This window comes from Mesoplodon bidens (genome assembly GCF_964165515.1).
Source record: "Mesoplodon bidens genome assembly, chromosome: 1".
NCBI classification, from domain to species: domain Eukaryota; kingdom Metazoa; phylum Chordata; class Mammalia; order Artiodactyla; family Ziphiidae; genus Mesoplodon; species Mesoplodon bidens.
The window spans coordinates 17,332,887-17,348,226 of NC_138176.1; the positions used below are offsets into that span (position 1 = coordinate 17,332,887).

The 15,340-nt window shown below is 38.0% G+C and overlaps 1 protein-coding gene across 1 annotated transcript in view; it reads right to left on the minus strand.

The window, feature by feature from the left end:
• The window catches only part of NHLRC2 (NHL repeat containing 2), a 65,270-nt gene extending 49,937 nt beyond the window's left edge, over nucleotides 1–15,333 (minus strand). Inside the window, exons 1-2 of the mRNA XM_081251543.1 lie at nucleotides 14,944–15,333; nucleotides 11,882–12,034 (exon numbers count right to left, since the gene is read on the minus strand). Of these exons, the coding sequence (XP_081107669.1) occupies nucleotides 11,882–12,034; nucleotides 14,944–15,121 (331 nt within the window). The 5' untranslated portion in view covers nucleotides 15,122–15,333. The remainder of the gene's footprint in view (nucleotides 1–11,881; nucleotides 12,035–14,943) is intronic.
• Nucleotides 15,334–15,340: the final 7 nt, after the last annotated feature.

The following is a 15,340-nucleotide window of genomic DNA, read 5'->3' on the forward strand; positions in this document are numbered from 1 at the left end:
TAAGGTCTTTTTTTTTTTTTTTTTTTTTTTTTGCGATACGCGGGCCCCTCACTGCTGTGGCCTCTCCCGCTACGGAGCACAGGCTCCGGACGCGCAGGCTCAGCGGCCACGGCTCACGGGCCCAGCCGCTCTGCGGCATGTGGGATCTTCCCGGACCAGGGCACGAACCCGTGTTCCCTGCATTGGCAGGCGGACTCTCAATCACTGCGCCACCAGGGAAGCCCCATAAGGTCTTTTTTAAAAATTCCTATTGTATAGTTCTTAGAACAAACCTTGTTATACACAGCAGACCTGCTGAAAACTAAAAACTAAAAACAACATATTTCTTCTACCTAATCAATATAGTATATCAAGAAAATAATATAGAAAAAAAAAGTATGAAGTGTTAGGCTGGATTCAGAGAAAAACTCAGCATTGATGACCAAGTAACATGTTACCTCGGGCATGTTACTTAATCTCTCTGTGCATCAGTTTTCTTATTTGTAAAATGGGAAACTAATAGGAATTACCTCATAGGTCAGTTTTGAGGATTTAAAAAGATAATCTGCATAAGGCATTTAGCATAGTACCTAGTTTACTGTAAAACTTCAACAAATGTTCATTATTATTATTTTTTAAAGTTATAAGTACAAAGGTAACCAATAAAAGAGAAATACAACACTTTCTATATATCAAAAGAAATCAGTAAAGTAAAATAGCAAAAAAGCACATCATGTTGAGAAACAGCAAATAAAACCTAATACAAAATAACACAATAACTATACATAATACTTATAAATAAATGTGAATGGGTTTAACTCATCTACTAAAATGATTTGTATCAGAAAAGCTAAAAATAAAGATATGCACAAAGATACGTGGGTAAATGAAGCGACAGGAACATAAGGGTGTGATCCTGGTAGTTAGGATCTACCCGACAAGGTAGATTTCAAGCCCCAAAGCATTAAACAGGACAAAGGAAGAAACGTTTTAATGTGAAAAGCATTCACAACAAAGATAAAACAATTAGGAATATCCATGTACCAAGCAATAAAGGAAGCAACTTATTGTTTCTATTTTAAAAGTTTTCTAGTTTTGTTCCAGTGGTTATTTTCTATTAATACTTTTTAATCATATTATAAAAGTATTAATCCCCATTTTTTATAACCTTTTACTATCTGGCCTATCATTTTTAAATGGCATCCTTTCCCACTTATTACCTATACAATAATCAATAGTCTTCTGTTTCCCCTCTCTCCTTTTTCTTTCCATCTTTCTTTAGTTGCATTCTTTCTAATTTTGTCAGACTATATGATTTTATATTATTCTTCTACTCTTGGGTGATGGATTTATCAATTTAGCTGAGTTGGAATTGTTTTCCGGTATTCTACTCCCTGCCTAGCTCTGGGTTATCCTGGACCACAAGATATTATGAGAGAGAACTGGAAGGTGTTAAAGGCAGCAGCAGCCATATCCTCTCTTGTTGGAAGGTTGGTGCAGGGCACCAGGTGCTACTGCAGTTTACACAATCTGTAGCTCATCTACTGGCTCACCTCAGGGGTTGTGGGGTAGCAGCTGGGCCCCAGCAGCTGCACCAGCTCCTGCCAGATCTCCTCCCTCAGCTTTTGCAACTCCTGGGCCAGGCAAGATTTTAGCTCCTGATGAAGGGAACAAACTTATTTTTCTGGTCACCTCATTATTTAAATTGGAAGCTTACATAGGTTCCAGTTCATCCTTATGGATTCCAGTTCATGCCTGCAGGTTGTAGTTTACCCTTGATCGCCCCTACTTCTTATCCATCTTTCCTTTTCAACTGCCTGAACTTCTGACTTCAAATTGAGGAATCAGACACAGAAGCAACAGCTATATACATGTAGACTAGTTAACCAGCTCCCACAATTACATAACGTCAAGTGCCTTTAACAAATCCTTATTATTTCTCCTTACTCCTAGTGGTCCTTCTCCTCTGATCAAACTCTGACTGATTCACCAAAACGCCTCATCCTCATTGGTCACAGCTCTACAAATACATGTATGAAGTCTTCATTCATCCGTTTGGAGTTTCCTTAGTCACACCTGGTTAGAATCTCCCTCAAGTAGATTCACCAGAAAGGGCACCTGGGCACAGTATTCTCTGAGTTCTTGGACATTCAAAACTGTCTTTCTAGGACTTCCCTGGTGGCACAATGGTTAAAGAATCTGCCTGCCAATGCAGGGGACACGGGTTCGAGCCGTGGTCCGCGAGGATCCCACATGCCGCAAAGCAACTAAGCCCACGTGCCACAACTACTGAGCCTGCGCTCTACAGCCGAGCCACAACCACTGAGTCCACATGCCACAACTACTGAAGCCTGAGCGCCTACAGCCCGTGCTCCGCAACAAAGAGTAGCCCCCGCTCGCGGCAAGTAGAGAAAGCCCGCCCGCAGCAACAAAGACCCAATGCAGCCAAAAATAAATAAGTAAATAAATTTATTAAAACAAATTAAAAAAAACTTTCTGTAACCTTGATTGATTCTTGAAAGGCAGCTGCTTAGCTATAAAATCCTTGGTTTGTACTTCCTTAAGATTCTTAGAAATGTTGCTTCACTGTTACCTTGCTTTGTACATTATTTGTGAAAAGTCTGTCCAGTCTAATTTACATGTCTTTCAAAGTCATCTTTTCCTAGAGGCCCTGAGGACTTTTTTTTTTTTTAAACATCTTTAAAGTGTAATAGTTTCACTAGGATACTTCTTAGGCTGTTCTGGGTATTTTCCCTGGTATCTAGTAGGCCCTTTCAATATGTAGATTTAAGGTTCTTTTTGTTTCTGGGATGTCTTCTTGGATTCTAATTTTAGATATTAGTTCTGGTCAGTTGTTTTGATTTTCTTCTCCAGTCTCCAAAGTAGTCTTATGTTGGACCTCTTCTCCTAGTCTTCCAATTCAATCATTTCCTCTCTAATCCTTTTTACTTCTTTTTTTTTTAAGCTCATTTTCAGTCTCTAAGTCTGTTTTTATATCCCTGCTTTAGCTCAATGCCCCTTATAACATTTTTACATGAATTTATTATCCCTTGGACACCCTGTAATTTAGTCTTCATCTCTAATATTATTCGGACGTTTTTCTTCTATTTCTTTTCTGGTTTAATCAACACTCATTTCTTCCTTTGTTTTGTGGGGGGCGGAGGGCATGTCCATTTCTGTTTTTAGTTTTTAAATTTCTGATTCAAACTTTTTCATTATTCCTAAATACTTTTAGAGGATATGTCATTCAATATGGAGGACTGTGTTATAGTTTCTGTCAACTTTTTGATTAAGTGAGAATTTTCATCAGCATTTCAACTTTGAATCACATTTTCAGCTTTTTACAGTTTTATATGGATGTGATCTGCTTTTTAAAAATCCTAATCAGTTTTTGGACAGAGCTCCTAGTTTGAGAGTGCCCTCTTCTGACAGTCCCCCTTTTCTGTGCAGTCTCTTTTCAGAGAGCGCCGTTGGAAGAAGGAGTTGATGTGTATATTCTGTTGTTTCTGCAGCATCCTTAACTTTTCCCTCTTATCTTCTTCGTTCCCTTCAGTAGACTATCTCCAAGGGAAACTACACACACCTCTACATATCTGATTCTCTTCCAGAAGCAATGCTTCTCTGAGGCTTCTGTTCCCAGTCCCACACTCTTTCAAGAGTTAGTACTATGTTCTAGTATATCCAAACCTGTGTTCAGTATTTTGCACTTAGTGTTGGAGTTTCTCTTTCTGCAGGTAAGGGGATTACTCTGTGCTTTGCCTAAGTCCTCTGAACCACTTTATTTTTTTCATGGAGTCTTTTAAGCCTCCCCCATTTCTGTTCTCAGCACCTGCTGGCTAGTAGCAGCAGGATCTTTAATGGAATTAAGTTTATTTCACAACTTGCAGGTAATTTGAAGGCCATGATATTCTCTGTCTCCTAGTATCGCTGAACGTAGGATCAGGTGTGGTTCTATTTACTCTCCCTGTTGTTTTTATGTTTGGGGAGCGGGGGAAAGGGACATAGGGAGATTCAAAATTAGGTAGCCACCATTCTCCTCCAAACCCAGAAGTAGCAGAGATAGATTTTTGTTTTTAACATCAGGTTTATTGAGATATAATTTAAAGTAATTTTGTACTTTGATAATTTGTTAATTGAGTAAATAAATAAACTGAGTCCTAAAACCAGCCTCTAACTTAATGGAGAAGAACTAGAAGTTTTCCAGTAAGATAAGGAACAAGGCAGAGATGTCCACTGCTTCCACTACTATTTAACAATGAGTAGGAAGGGTGGTAGTAGACAACAAAATCAGACAAGAGAAATCAGTTATAGGCGTAAGAATTGGAAATTTTCTTTGCAGGTAATATGATAGTATGTTAGGGAAACTCCAGAGAATCAATTACAAAACTAACCCAAATAATAAAAGATTCAGGAAGTTGTGGAATATAAAATTAACAACAGAAATCAATAGACTTTATATACCTACATAATACCCAGTTTTGGAGGATATAATGGTAAACAAAACCCCATTTACAATAAATAGCCATAAACATATGAAAAGACTTGTTCAACTCCACTCTAAAATGCAATTTAAAACTACACCGAGATACCATTTCTCATATACTAAACCAGTAAAAATATGTCAACACATTTTACTGGAGCGACAACAGGGAAAGAGACACCATACACTGTTAGTAAGAATGCAAACTGAGGGAATTCCCTGGCAGTCCAGTGGTTAGGACTCTGCGCTTCCACTGCAGGGGGCCCAGGTTTGATCCCTGGTCAGGGAACTAAGATCCCGAAAGCTGTGTGGTGCTGCCAAAAAAAAAGAATGCAAACTGGTACAGTCCTCCTGGTACGGAACATGGCAATCTCTAACAAAATTGTATATACATTTAACTTTGACCCAGCAATCCCACTTCTAGGAATATACCCTTAAGATATACTACCAGCAGTACAAAAATGTATCCGCAAGATTATTCACTGTTTGTAACTGTTAAATATTAGAAACAAAGTAAGGGCCAATACATAGGATAGGAGAGTGGCTGAATAAATTATGGTACACACACACACACACACACACACACACACACACACACACACAGTACTATGCAGCTACTAAAAATAACCAGGAAGTTCTTTATAAACTGATATGGAGTGACTACCAGGAAAAATGTCACATGATAAAAGTGAAGTGCACAAAAATGTCAATAGTATATCAGTTTTTATGTTAAAGAAAAGAAGAAATTTTAAAAAAGAAAAAGAATGGGACAGAAAGAATGAGAAGGTAGGAATAGGCAGAAGAGATGGGTGTATGGATCTATACTTTCTGTATAGTTCTGACTTTCAGACCATGTTATAATTTTGTATACTCGAAAACAAAATCAACAGAAATGGAGAAAGGGGGTCTAAAAATACAAACAGAAACAAATGAATCTAGCTATATTTCAAATGAATAACATAACCTCATGGGGGGTGAGAGGGACTAGTTTAAGTAATTTTTAAATTAGTTGAGAGGGACTGGAAGCAAAGACACCCCACTAGCAACAAGCACATCTAGTGCCCAGACCTTGGTTTCTCAAAACCATTCCCAATGTTCAGTACTAAAAGGAATGAGAGCTCCTTGGAGAAGTGGCTGATTCAGAGATGGGGCTGGGAAAGTACAAGACAAACCCGGAAATATTTTGTTGTGACAAGCAAAGAAGTGCTCAGAGAATGATAAGGACATGTCAGAAGGACACAGGTGATAGCTTGAAGGGGATCCCATTAGTCAAATACGGAAAATTTGAAAATCAAAACAAATGATTGATGATTTATATCAACAAATTAAAAAAGAAACCATGTGTTGAGTCCAAATCTATTTTATATATATAATATATATACACAATACATATCTTATTACTTCAAAAATGTATTTTTTTCCTTTGGTCAATATATCCCAACACTTCTTTGAAAAAGTGATGACTGAGGTGAGATCTAAATGACGAGACGATGTTAACTATGTGAAGAGAGTAACAGAGGAGATTTCAGGGAGAGAAAACAACAAACTGAAAAGTGGGACGAGACAGAGACTGAAGAACACGGAGGACAAAGGGGAGCATGGGACAAAACAAGAATAAACATGCAGATAGGGTCAGTCTCATAAGTCATAATAAGGGTTGAGATTTTTTCTTAAAAGCAATGGAAGTCAGATGGAGAATGAAGTGCAAGTCTCAAAGATACTTCAAACTAAACTCATGAACTTCCCCTCCAAACCTCCTTTCTACAGCATTTCCTGTCACCAAATGGCACCACCGTCTTTCCAATTATACAAGCCAGAAACCTACCTAGGATATCTCTGTAATAACCAACCAGCCCTCTCTCATCACCCACAGTTAATCCATGACTGAGTCCTATTGATCTTATCATCTATAACGGGCTAAGCTATTATGATATCTCACAGGGAGCACATAGACTTGTCACCAATCCATTTCTTGTCCACTAATTAGTTGCCCACCCAGGAGATGAACTGATCTTTAAAAAACACAAATCTGATCACATCACCCTCTGGCAGAAAATCCTTCCTAGGCTTTCCCAATGGAAAACCACATGCAAAAACCACATCTCACCTCTCCATCATCTTTTTCCACTCTTCTTCCCTTCCCTCAGGGTACGGTAGCAACCGGGACTTTCTTAGTTCGTCCAGAATATCATTATTCCTCTTGCTTTAAAGCCTTGACACATAGTGTCTCTCTGCCTGGAACCTTCTCACCTAGTAAAGTCATACCTGTCTTTTAGATCTCAGTTCAATTTTTACTCTTAAAAAAGCTTTCTTTAATTCTTCCAGATTAGAGTAAACCTCATTATTTGTTTTCATAGCAGTCTGTAATTTTCCTTCTTAGCACTAATCAGAAATTATAAAAATATTTGTGTGGTTATTTGATTGTAAGTTTTCCCCTTGTTAGACTGTAATTCCTATTAATTATTTAGGGACCATACACTGTTTTATTATTTACCAGCATAGTGCCTCATACATAATAGGAAATGAATGGACAGGACATAAATACTGAAGAAACATATTTGTATAATATATAAACCACATCATATTGTCTAAATAGAGTATCTATATTGATCTACATACAAGGACAACTGCCAAATAGCTATGCATCTCATTTTTTCAGTGTCAACAACCTTAAAGTAAGTGTACAGAAATTTTTCTTAAAATATTTTGTTTGTTCTATTAATCATACACAATAAAAAACAGGATGTAGAAGATTCTTCCCTTTATGGATCTTTTGCCAACACATGGATCAAAACTACTACATTTAAAATAAAACATGGAAAGAAGAAAAGGAAGAAAGAGAGACAAGAGGGAGAGGAAAAAGAAAGGGAAAGAGAAAAGGTGAAACCAAATAAAAAGAATAACTGCTTCTAGGGGCTTCCCTGGTGGTGCAGTGGTTGCAAATCTGCCTGCTAATGCAGGGGACACGGGTTCGAGCCCTGGTCTGGGAAGATCCCACATGCCGCGGAGCAACTGGGCCCGTGAACCACAACTACTGAGCCTGCGCGTCTGGAGCCTGTGCTCCGCAACAAGAGAGGCCGCGATAGTGAGAGGCCCCCGCTTGCCACAACTAGAGAAAGCCCTCGCACAGAAACAAAGACCCAACACAGCAAAAATAAATAAATAAACTCCTACCCCCAACATCTAAAAAAAAATAAAAAATAAAAAATAACTGCTTCTAAAATATTAGTAATAAAATAACTTTTTAAAATCATTTAAGAAACTTCAGGGAATTCCCTGGCAGTCCAGGGGTTAGGACTCCGTGTTTCCACTGCAGGGAGCATGGGTTCGATCCCTGGTCAGGGAACTAACTACAAAGGTCCTATTTTTCAGAAATGTATAGACATATAAATACAATTATGCATAGTAGTATATAACATATTTATATATAGTGTATAGCAGACAGTATAGTTTAATCACAGGCAGTATAATAACTTAGTTCAATGCAAAAACTAAAAATATTTAAGGAGTTTTAGATGTTACAAAACCTGTAAATTGAGGCATTTTGAGATCTAAAAGACGAGCATGACTTTACTATGCAAGAAAGGATGAAGGCAGGTCACGGAGGCTAGAACACCCCGAGCGAAGGGAAGAAGGATATGGAGAGATGGAAACATGAAGTAAAAAAATTGGGGGCTTCCCTGGTGGCGCAGTGGTTGAGAGTCCGCCTGCCGATGCAGGGGACACGGGTTCGTGCCCCGGTACGGGAAGATCCCACATGCCGCGAAGTGGCTGGGCCCGTGAGCCATGGCCGCTGAGCCTGCGCGTCCGGAGCCTGTGCTCCGCAACGGGAGAGGCCACAACAGTGAGAGGCCCGCGTACCGCAAAAAAAAAAAAAAAAATCAAAATCACCCGAACACTAAATTAAATCAGAGACCAGAAGCAAATGTGAAATTTTTTTAATTTCAAAAACTGACATTTCCCTGTGTCTACATTAAACACTCTGAAAGTTTGCCATAAATCAGCCAATATTTTCGTCATACTTTAACTATTTAAGAACAAAGAATAATCAGTGTATGGGGTGCTGCAAAAAGAAAGTGTGAAGTGTGTACAAAAAAGAGTTAACATAGCAGGCCGCACTACTATTCTTTCAAAGACCTGCTTACAGGGCTGGTCCTTGCCTGTATTTCGGAAGCATTCCCATCATTCCCAGACCTGATGAGAGTACCTCATAAGGCCTAAAGTGCTGGGTGCTGTCTCTAGTGAGCTTCCCTGGTTGGCAACATCCAAACTCGCTGTAACAACTCTTTGCTGGGGGAATTAAGCACCTCTTACGCAACTCCACCAAGAGAGGACTCGGCATGCTCCTGGTCTCCCCTGGATTCAGCCCCATGCGTTTTTTCCCTTGGCTGATTCTGCTTTGTGTCCTTTTGTTGTAATAAATTATAGCCATGAGTACAGCTACATGTTGAATCCTGTGAGTCCTCCTAAAGAATTATTGACCTGGGGGTGGTTTTGGGAACCCTGACACAGAGTAAAATTGTATATTGACTCATTATAGGGTTTAGTTTCCCTATAAATTAGAAATACATTCTTCTAATTTTTAATAAAGTGAAAAATAGCATATACCACATAACGAGAATACCAGCATTTACTCAGCAGTGTTATGGCATTTAGGTTTTTGAAGTCTGATTTAATTATATATTAACATTCACCTAGCAAACACATTTTAAAATATGCCAAGTTTTCCAAGTGCTTTTCCTTAGATGATAGCCATTGTGCTAAATTTGGGTATTATATATCATTAATGTATCCAGCATAAACAGGTAAAAGAAATTAGAAACCCTCAAGGAGAAACCAGAACCATTCATTACTATTAAGTATCTTTTTACTTTTGCTTTAGATTTTTGGCATTTATAATTTCTTTTATGCTACTGTGAAAGTGATACTGGTCACCATTACAAACCTGACTTTAAAAGCTGTTTACAGAGGAAGGAGACTGAGTATTAAAGTGGGCTTCTTTCAGAGTGTTTTTGAATTAAAATGCACTTCCTCACTCAGCTGAGCATTTCCAGCTTACTGATAAAATGAACTGAATATTTCATGGAATAAAAACAGGCTGCTGAATGTCTCTTCAAGAACATAAATAGCACTGCTGAAGATAAATTCAGAAACATCAGAGAGTAATGAAATAAGACACAGCATCATGATAAATTAGGAGATTGGAATTAACATATACATACTACTATACATAAAATAGATAACTAACAAGGACCTACGGTATAGCACAGGGAACTCTACTTAATATTCTGTAATAACCTATATGAGAAAAGAATCTGAAAAAGAATGGATATATACATATATATAACTCATTTACTTTGCTGTACACCTGAAACTAACACAACATTGTAAATCAACTATACTCCAATAAAAATTTTAAAAAAGACAGCAGCAAGAAAGCAAATTTAGTGACAGCCTACTGAACTTTCATATGATAATCTCTAGGTATGCCTGCTTTTGTGAATATGAACTGAACTTATCTTCTAAGCAATACAAAAATCTTTTATTTCTAAGTTACCAGCATTTTCATACAGCAGCATAATGAAGTAATGTTTCTTTGAAATTACAATGTTGAAATCACTTACAAAGTATTTTACTTTTTAGAAGTGTATTTATATATAAAAAATAGTTAATATTTTGTGTCACAATGTGTTACAAAAATATTTTCAGTAAACTGGTAAAGAGATTGTTAAGGATCCATTCTAAGAAGCCACTGAATTTGCATCAGGTATGGGGTTAACCAATTAAGCTAAACAGTCCATTAGGGGTGATCTTAAGTAGGAAATGGTTAACTTTGGGATTTTTAATCCAGTCTGTAAGTGCCATTCTGAAACACAAATTGTACTGTCATCCTCCTCTTAAACAAGTAAATCAAAAACAACCTTAAACATCTCTGTACTTTCAGTGGATGAAAAAGTCCATTAACTTAACTATTAAGAACATTATACAAAGCCCTTCATAACGCAGTCTGAACCTAATCTGCCTTCCTCCCCTTTAACTCTTCCCAGGGGCCCCTACAATCTTGTGACACTAAACTATTTACCACTCTCCAAACCTACTCTTCTGTGCTTCCCTCCTTGTTTACCTGTCACTTCCTCAACCAGGAGTGTCCCTCCTGCCCCATTTTCATTTTCAGCTGCACTCCTGCTCATTTTTCAAGTTCCAGCTTAATCGTCTCCTTCTCTTGAGAAATATTTTCCAAAGCTTCTAGGCAAAGCGAGTTACTCTTTTCCCCATGTTCCATAATGCTTTAATTCAACTTTGTTACATATTTCCCCAGCAGTTAGAGTACCCTGCACATAATACATGCTCAATAAATGTATTTATTACATGGACTTGAACAAGACACACAAGTATCCAAAACCTAGGAGATAATGAAATACTCATATTTCTTAAATATAGATGAATTTTTGAAAACATAGTTTAGCTATTGGGAATATTTGAGTTCTTGGTAAATCTCATTGATAGGCAATTCCAAGATACAGTCCGTTACAATTTAAAAGCATCTGAAGTTTCACTTGCACTGAAGGTTTTATCCAACACTCCTTTTTTTAAACTAAGTTTCAAGAAATCCTTCACTTTTGTACATGTATACTCTATTCTCATCTTTACTCTCATAAGATCAGTGACCCCCTCTTCCTTTTAGTCACTGCAAAGAGGACAGCTTCAATTAATTTAAGCCTAATTAAATGGAACCTTTAATTAGTTTCATTTATCTCATATGCTCTCTTCTTAGAAGGAAGTAAACAAGAAAAAAAATCTGAAAAAATGTCAAAGTTCTAAAGAAAATACTAAGTATAACCTCTTACGTTTTCAGAATTTGTAATACCATAAAAAAGGATTTCCTAGTGTGCTTTGGAAAACATTAACCTTTATAAATAATTTTTAAATAAAGCAGGGTCAAAGAAAAGTATCTGTTATAATATTTTGCCTTCCAAAATATTAGTACAGGTAGTAGTTTATGTCATCTGAAATTAAAGGAAGTTTATTCATATTTCCTAATAAGAACTTTAAACCTTTTTATCACAAGAAGAAGATAAAATTAGTCACACATTTCATTTTTTTCATAGAACAAATTTAGGTAAGTCCAGATATACAAAATGACCTTTTTAAAATACTTCATCATGAAAAAAGTAAACTATGTCCTATCTTTAAAGAAAAATCATAGACTAAATGCTGGTTCTTTAGGAAGGCAAACCATTATCACTAAGCTTAACTCTTCATGAAAAGGTACATGGAGTCGTTAATTCATAGATTAGAAATTACTTTAGAATCACTGAAGTCTTGCCAAATGTTTCATTCTCCTATTAGCAAAATGAGTCAGCTAATCTTCCAGTGACTATGCCAGGACAGACTGTTAGAAACCAATTAAAGGGCAGATACCTTTATCAGAGTATGTGTGCTCTAATGCATGAAGATCAGGCAATAGGTGAATACAGTTTATGCAGCAGTAGGTGAAGAAATCAAGGATGACCACTTTTCCACATAGATCCTTGTAGACAGAAATAGATTCTTCTGTGTTCAGCCATTCTAATCCTGAAATTTACACAAAATAAAAAATGATTAAAGGAAATGATAAAGATAATTTACTTAAAACTTTCTATTAAAATGTGAACAATTATTATTTCTAAGGAAGGGATTGGCAGGGCAGGAAGGGAGAGGGGAGGTAGGAGATGGGAAAGCTACTAGTATGAGACAGTCTGCAAATACAGTAAGAAAAAGCTACTAAATTCTTTCAGAAATGGTATATTAGTCTGTGTGTGAAAGGAAGTAAGATTAACATATTTAGGTAAAAATAAGAGGAAATATCAAATATTAAAAGGACTTAAGTACATGATTAGGTACAAATGGGCTACTGAGAATGAAGGTCAACCTTAAGAACAAACTAAATATCAAAAAAGTGTTACAATATAATGATAAACATACAAAATACCTAAGCCAATTTCATAAGAGAAAGAGCTGAAATGCTCTGGATTTGAGTGAAACCTTAAATACAAAATATTTTAAATGCAAAGTTAAGCAAAACACACTGCTATTATTATAGATTTCATGGAAGCAACATTAATATTCAAGAAGCATGTTCCCTTCCCTCCAAAGAAAAGAAAAACAGAATCTCATTAATCTGTGCTTTTGTAAATTAGAATTTATAATTACTTGACCATGATTTACAATTTTAACTATGAAGAAAAATTTTGTTAAACAAAAGTAGATTAAAAGTACAGCATCTCTGTTTAACCAATTTAAGGAAACAAAGATAATGAGTTTGTTGCTTATAAGTAAATAAATGCAGCTACTAAAAGTATTAATTATAACTTGAAACAGGTATTTGGAAATATTTTATAGAAACTGAAAGCCAAAGCTGGGTGGAACAAATGAATAATAACAGCTAACAACTAATAACAGCAACTGAAGTTACTCAATTAAAACAAAATACTAAAAAAAAAAAATCTGCAAATCAAACTAATTTCTGCCAGTTAGTCACACCTAGTGAGGTTTAGGGTACAGTGAGGTCTTAAATATCCATTTAGATAAAGTTTTAATTGTATGCCAGATCAAGTGACCCTATAAAACTTCAAACTAATTATGTATATTTCAAATCCTAATTTTAAAATATTTATGAATTTGTCTCAAATTTATTTTCTGTAAATAGTCAAGTGACTTAGATTGGGGAGGCAGGGAAAGTATAATCACATGTCACTTATTGTGCTAGGTGCTTACCAGACTTAGTAATTCACTTTATAATAACAATAACAATGAATATAACTTTAAAAGCTGCTAACAATGACATTTACTGAGCTCCCCTATGAAGTAAGAACTTTAGATATACTATACAGTCTGCATAATAAACCTGAAAGGTAAATAATTGCTTCCATTTTATGTGAGAAAAGTAAGGCTTGGCAAAGTCAACTAACTTGCTCAAAATCATGCAGCTGACAAATGGAATAACTGGGATTTAATTCCAGGTCTGTCTGAATCCATCCATTATACCACACTGCTTCCCATAAAACATGTTTCTTTGAAGAAATTAACAAAACACAGTGTTTTTGAGAGTTATGTTTATGACTTCCTGATTACAGTAACTGATAAAGAAACCAAGAAAAAACTCACATCTAGTATTCTGTTCTCAATAATCAGGTCCAGCAGAAAATTTGTGTCATATATGAAGCCTGAATATTTTGTTGTATTACGTATGAGTCACAAAGATCAAATCTCATAGTAATAAAATACACTCATCGTAGATACAAACAAGAAAATAAAAACACTGGCCCAAATCCTAGCTGCTGGCATGCCCGTTTTATGACAGGGTACGATATATAACTAACTTCTTACAGACTTTTAAAAAAAAATACACGTTCATGTATATAAACTTTTAAAGTTCCTTTGATGGGATAAGCACTAATGCACCCAATTCTTTTGATAGAATTCCACAATAATTCAAGTCCAGTATAGGATTAATAACAGATAAAATAAGCACGTATGAAGGCGAGAGCAAAAGGCTTCGAAAGACACGAGGCTGTCGTCAGAGGCAAGGTTCCAACAGACCTCCCATGAGATACTGAACCCTACCACATCGAACCAATTAACTATACATGTGGTTTCAGTGTCATGCCAGGAGACACGCCAACACCACCAGTCAGAACAATGCCAGTCCCAACCAAAGAAGGTAAAGTTCGGTTTCATTTATCATAGCAAGATGAGCTTCACAAATAGCACTGCTGGGAATATCAGTTCCCTCGTGCTCCAAACATTCACAGAGCCAGGATTCAAACCTGGAGACAGGCCATAATTGATTCAGATTTTAAAAATTACAAGGTTCACGACTTTGAACGGAGGAGTGTGACACAGTTAAGAAACCGGCCGATGCAGTGCGGGGGAGGGGGGGTGTCTGTATAATCCAACTCTAGCCGTTCTCAGTTGTGAGGCCCTCGGCAGACGACTTAACCTCCCTGTTCCCGGGCCTCAGTTTCCCATCTATAAAACAGGGCTAAGAAGAGCACCTCAAATGGTTTGCAGAGAGGATTAAATAAGATAATACCTTTGTATTCAGGGCTGCGTGGGGCCCATAAGAAGTGATCAATAAATGGAAGCTAGGATGATACACAAAAATGATGACGATGCTGGGCAACCAGACTGAATGGGCGTGGACACTGGAATCACTGCCAACAGGGGCCACGAAACAGTCAGGGAAAGTCTATTGAGTTAACACACGGCCCAGGCAGATAGGGAGGAAACAGAGACAAAGATGCATCGGCCCACCCTCCACAAATCCCCGGTCCGCCGCCGCCGCCGCCGCCGCCGCCTGGGGACAGAGGCTCGGCTGGGCGAAGCGCCTCTGCCCGGCGCGGCGGCAGAACCACGCCTCGCCCACCGCTTCAGGGGAGGGCGCCGTCCCCGAGGAAGGGGAGGTTCCGGGAGGGGTCCCCACCCCGAAGCCAGCCCCTCACCTTCCGGAAACTCGGGCACTGACAAGTCCTGCTCCCAGCCGTCCACCTTCTGCAGATACTGGTAGACCAGGCTGTCCTTCTCCTCCTGGGTGACGGCGTCGAGCAGAGCGTACTCCAGCGAGGTCTGAGCCGGGAGCAGGCCCGAGAGGCTGCAGCTCCGGGCTCCGGGCGCCGCCATGTTCTCTCCGGACAGTCCAGAGGCGGCCGCAGAGCCCGCGGGACGGTCTCGTTTGGAGGGAGAGGGACTTACGGTCCTTTGGTTTCAAAACCGCACATTCGCCTCACTCTCCACCAGCCCCACTCCACGCTCACAGCACTTTTTTCAAATGCTAAAGTACAAATTGACGCAATTCCCAGGCACGTACTTAAACTACGGTCCCAACCTACCCCGCCCCTC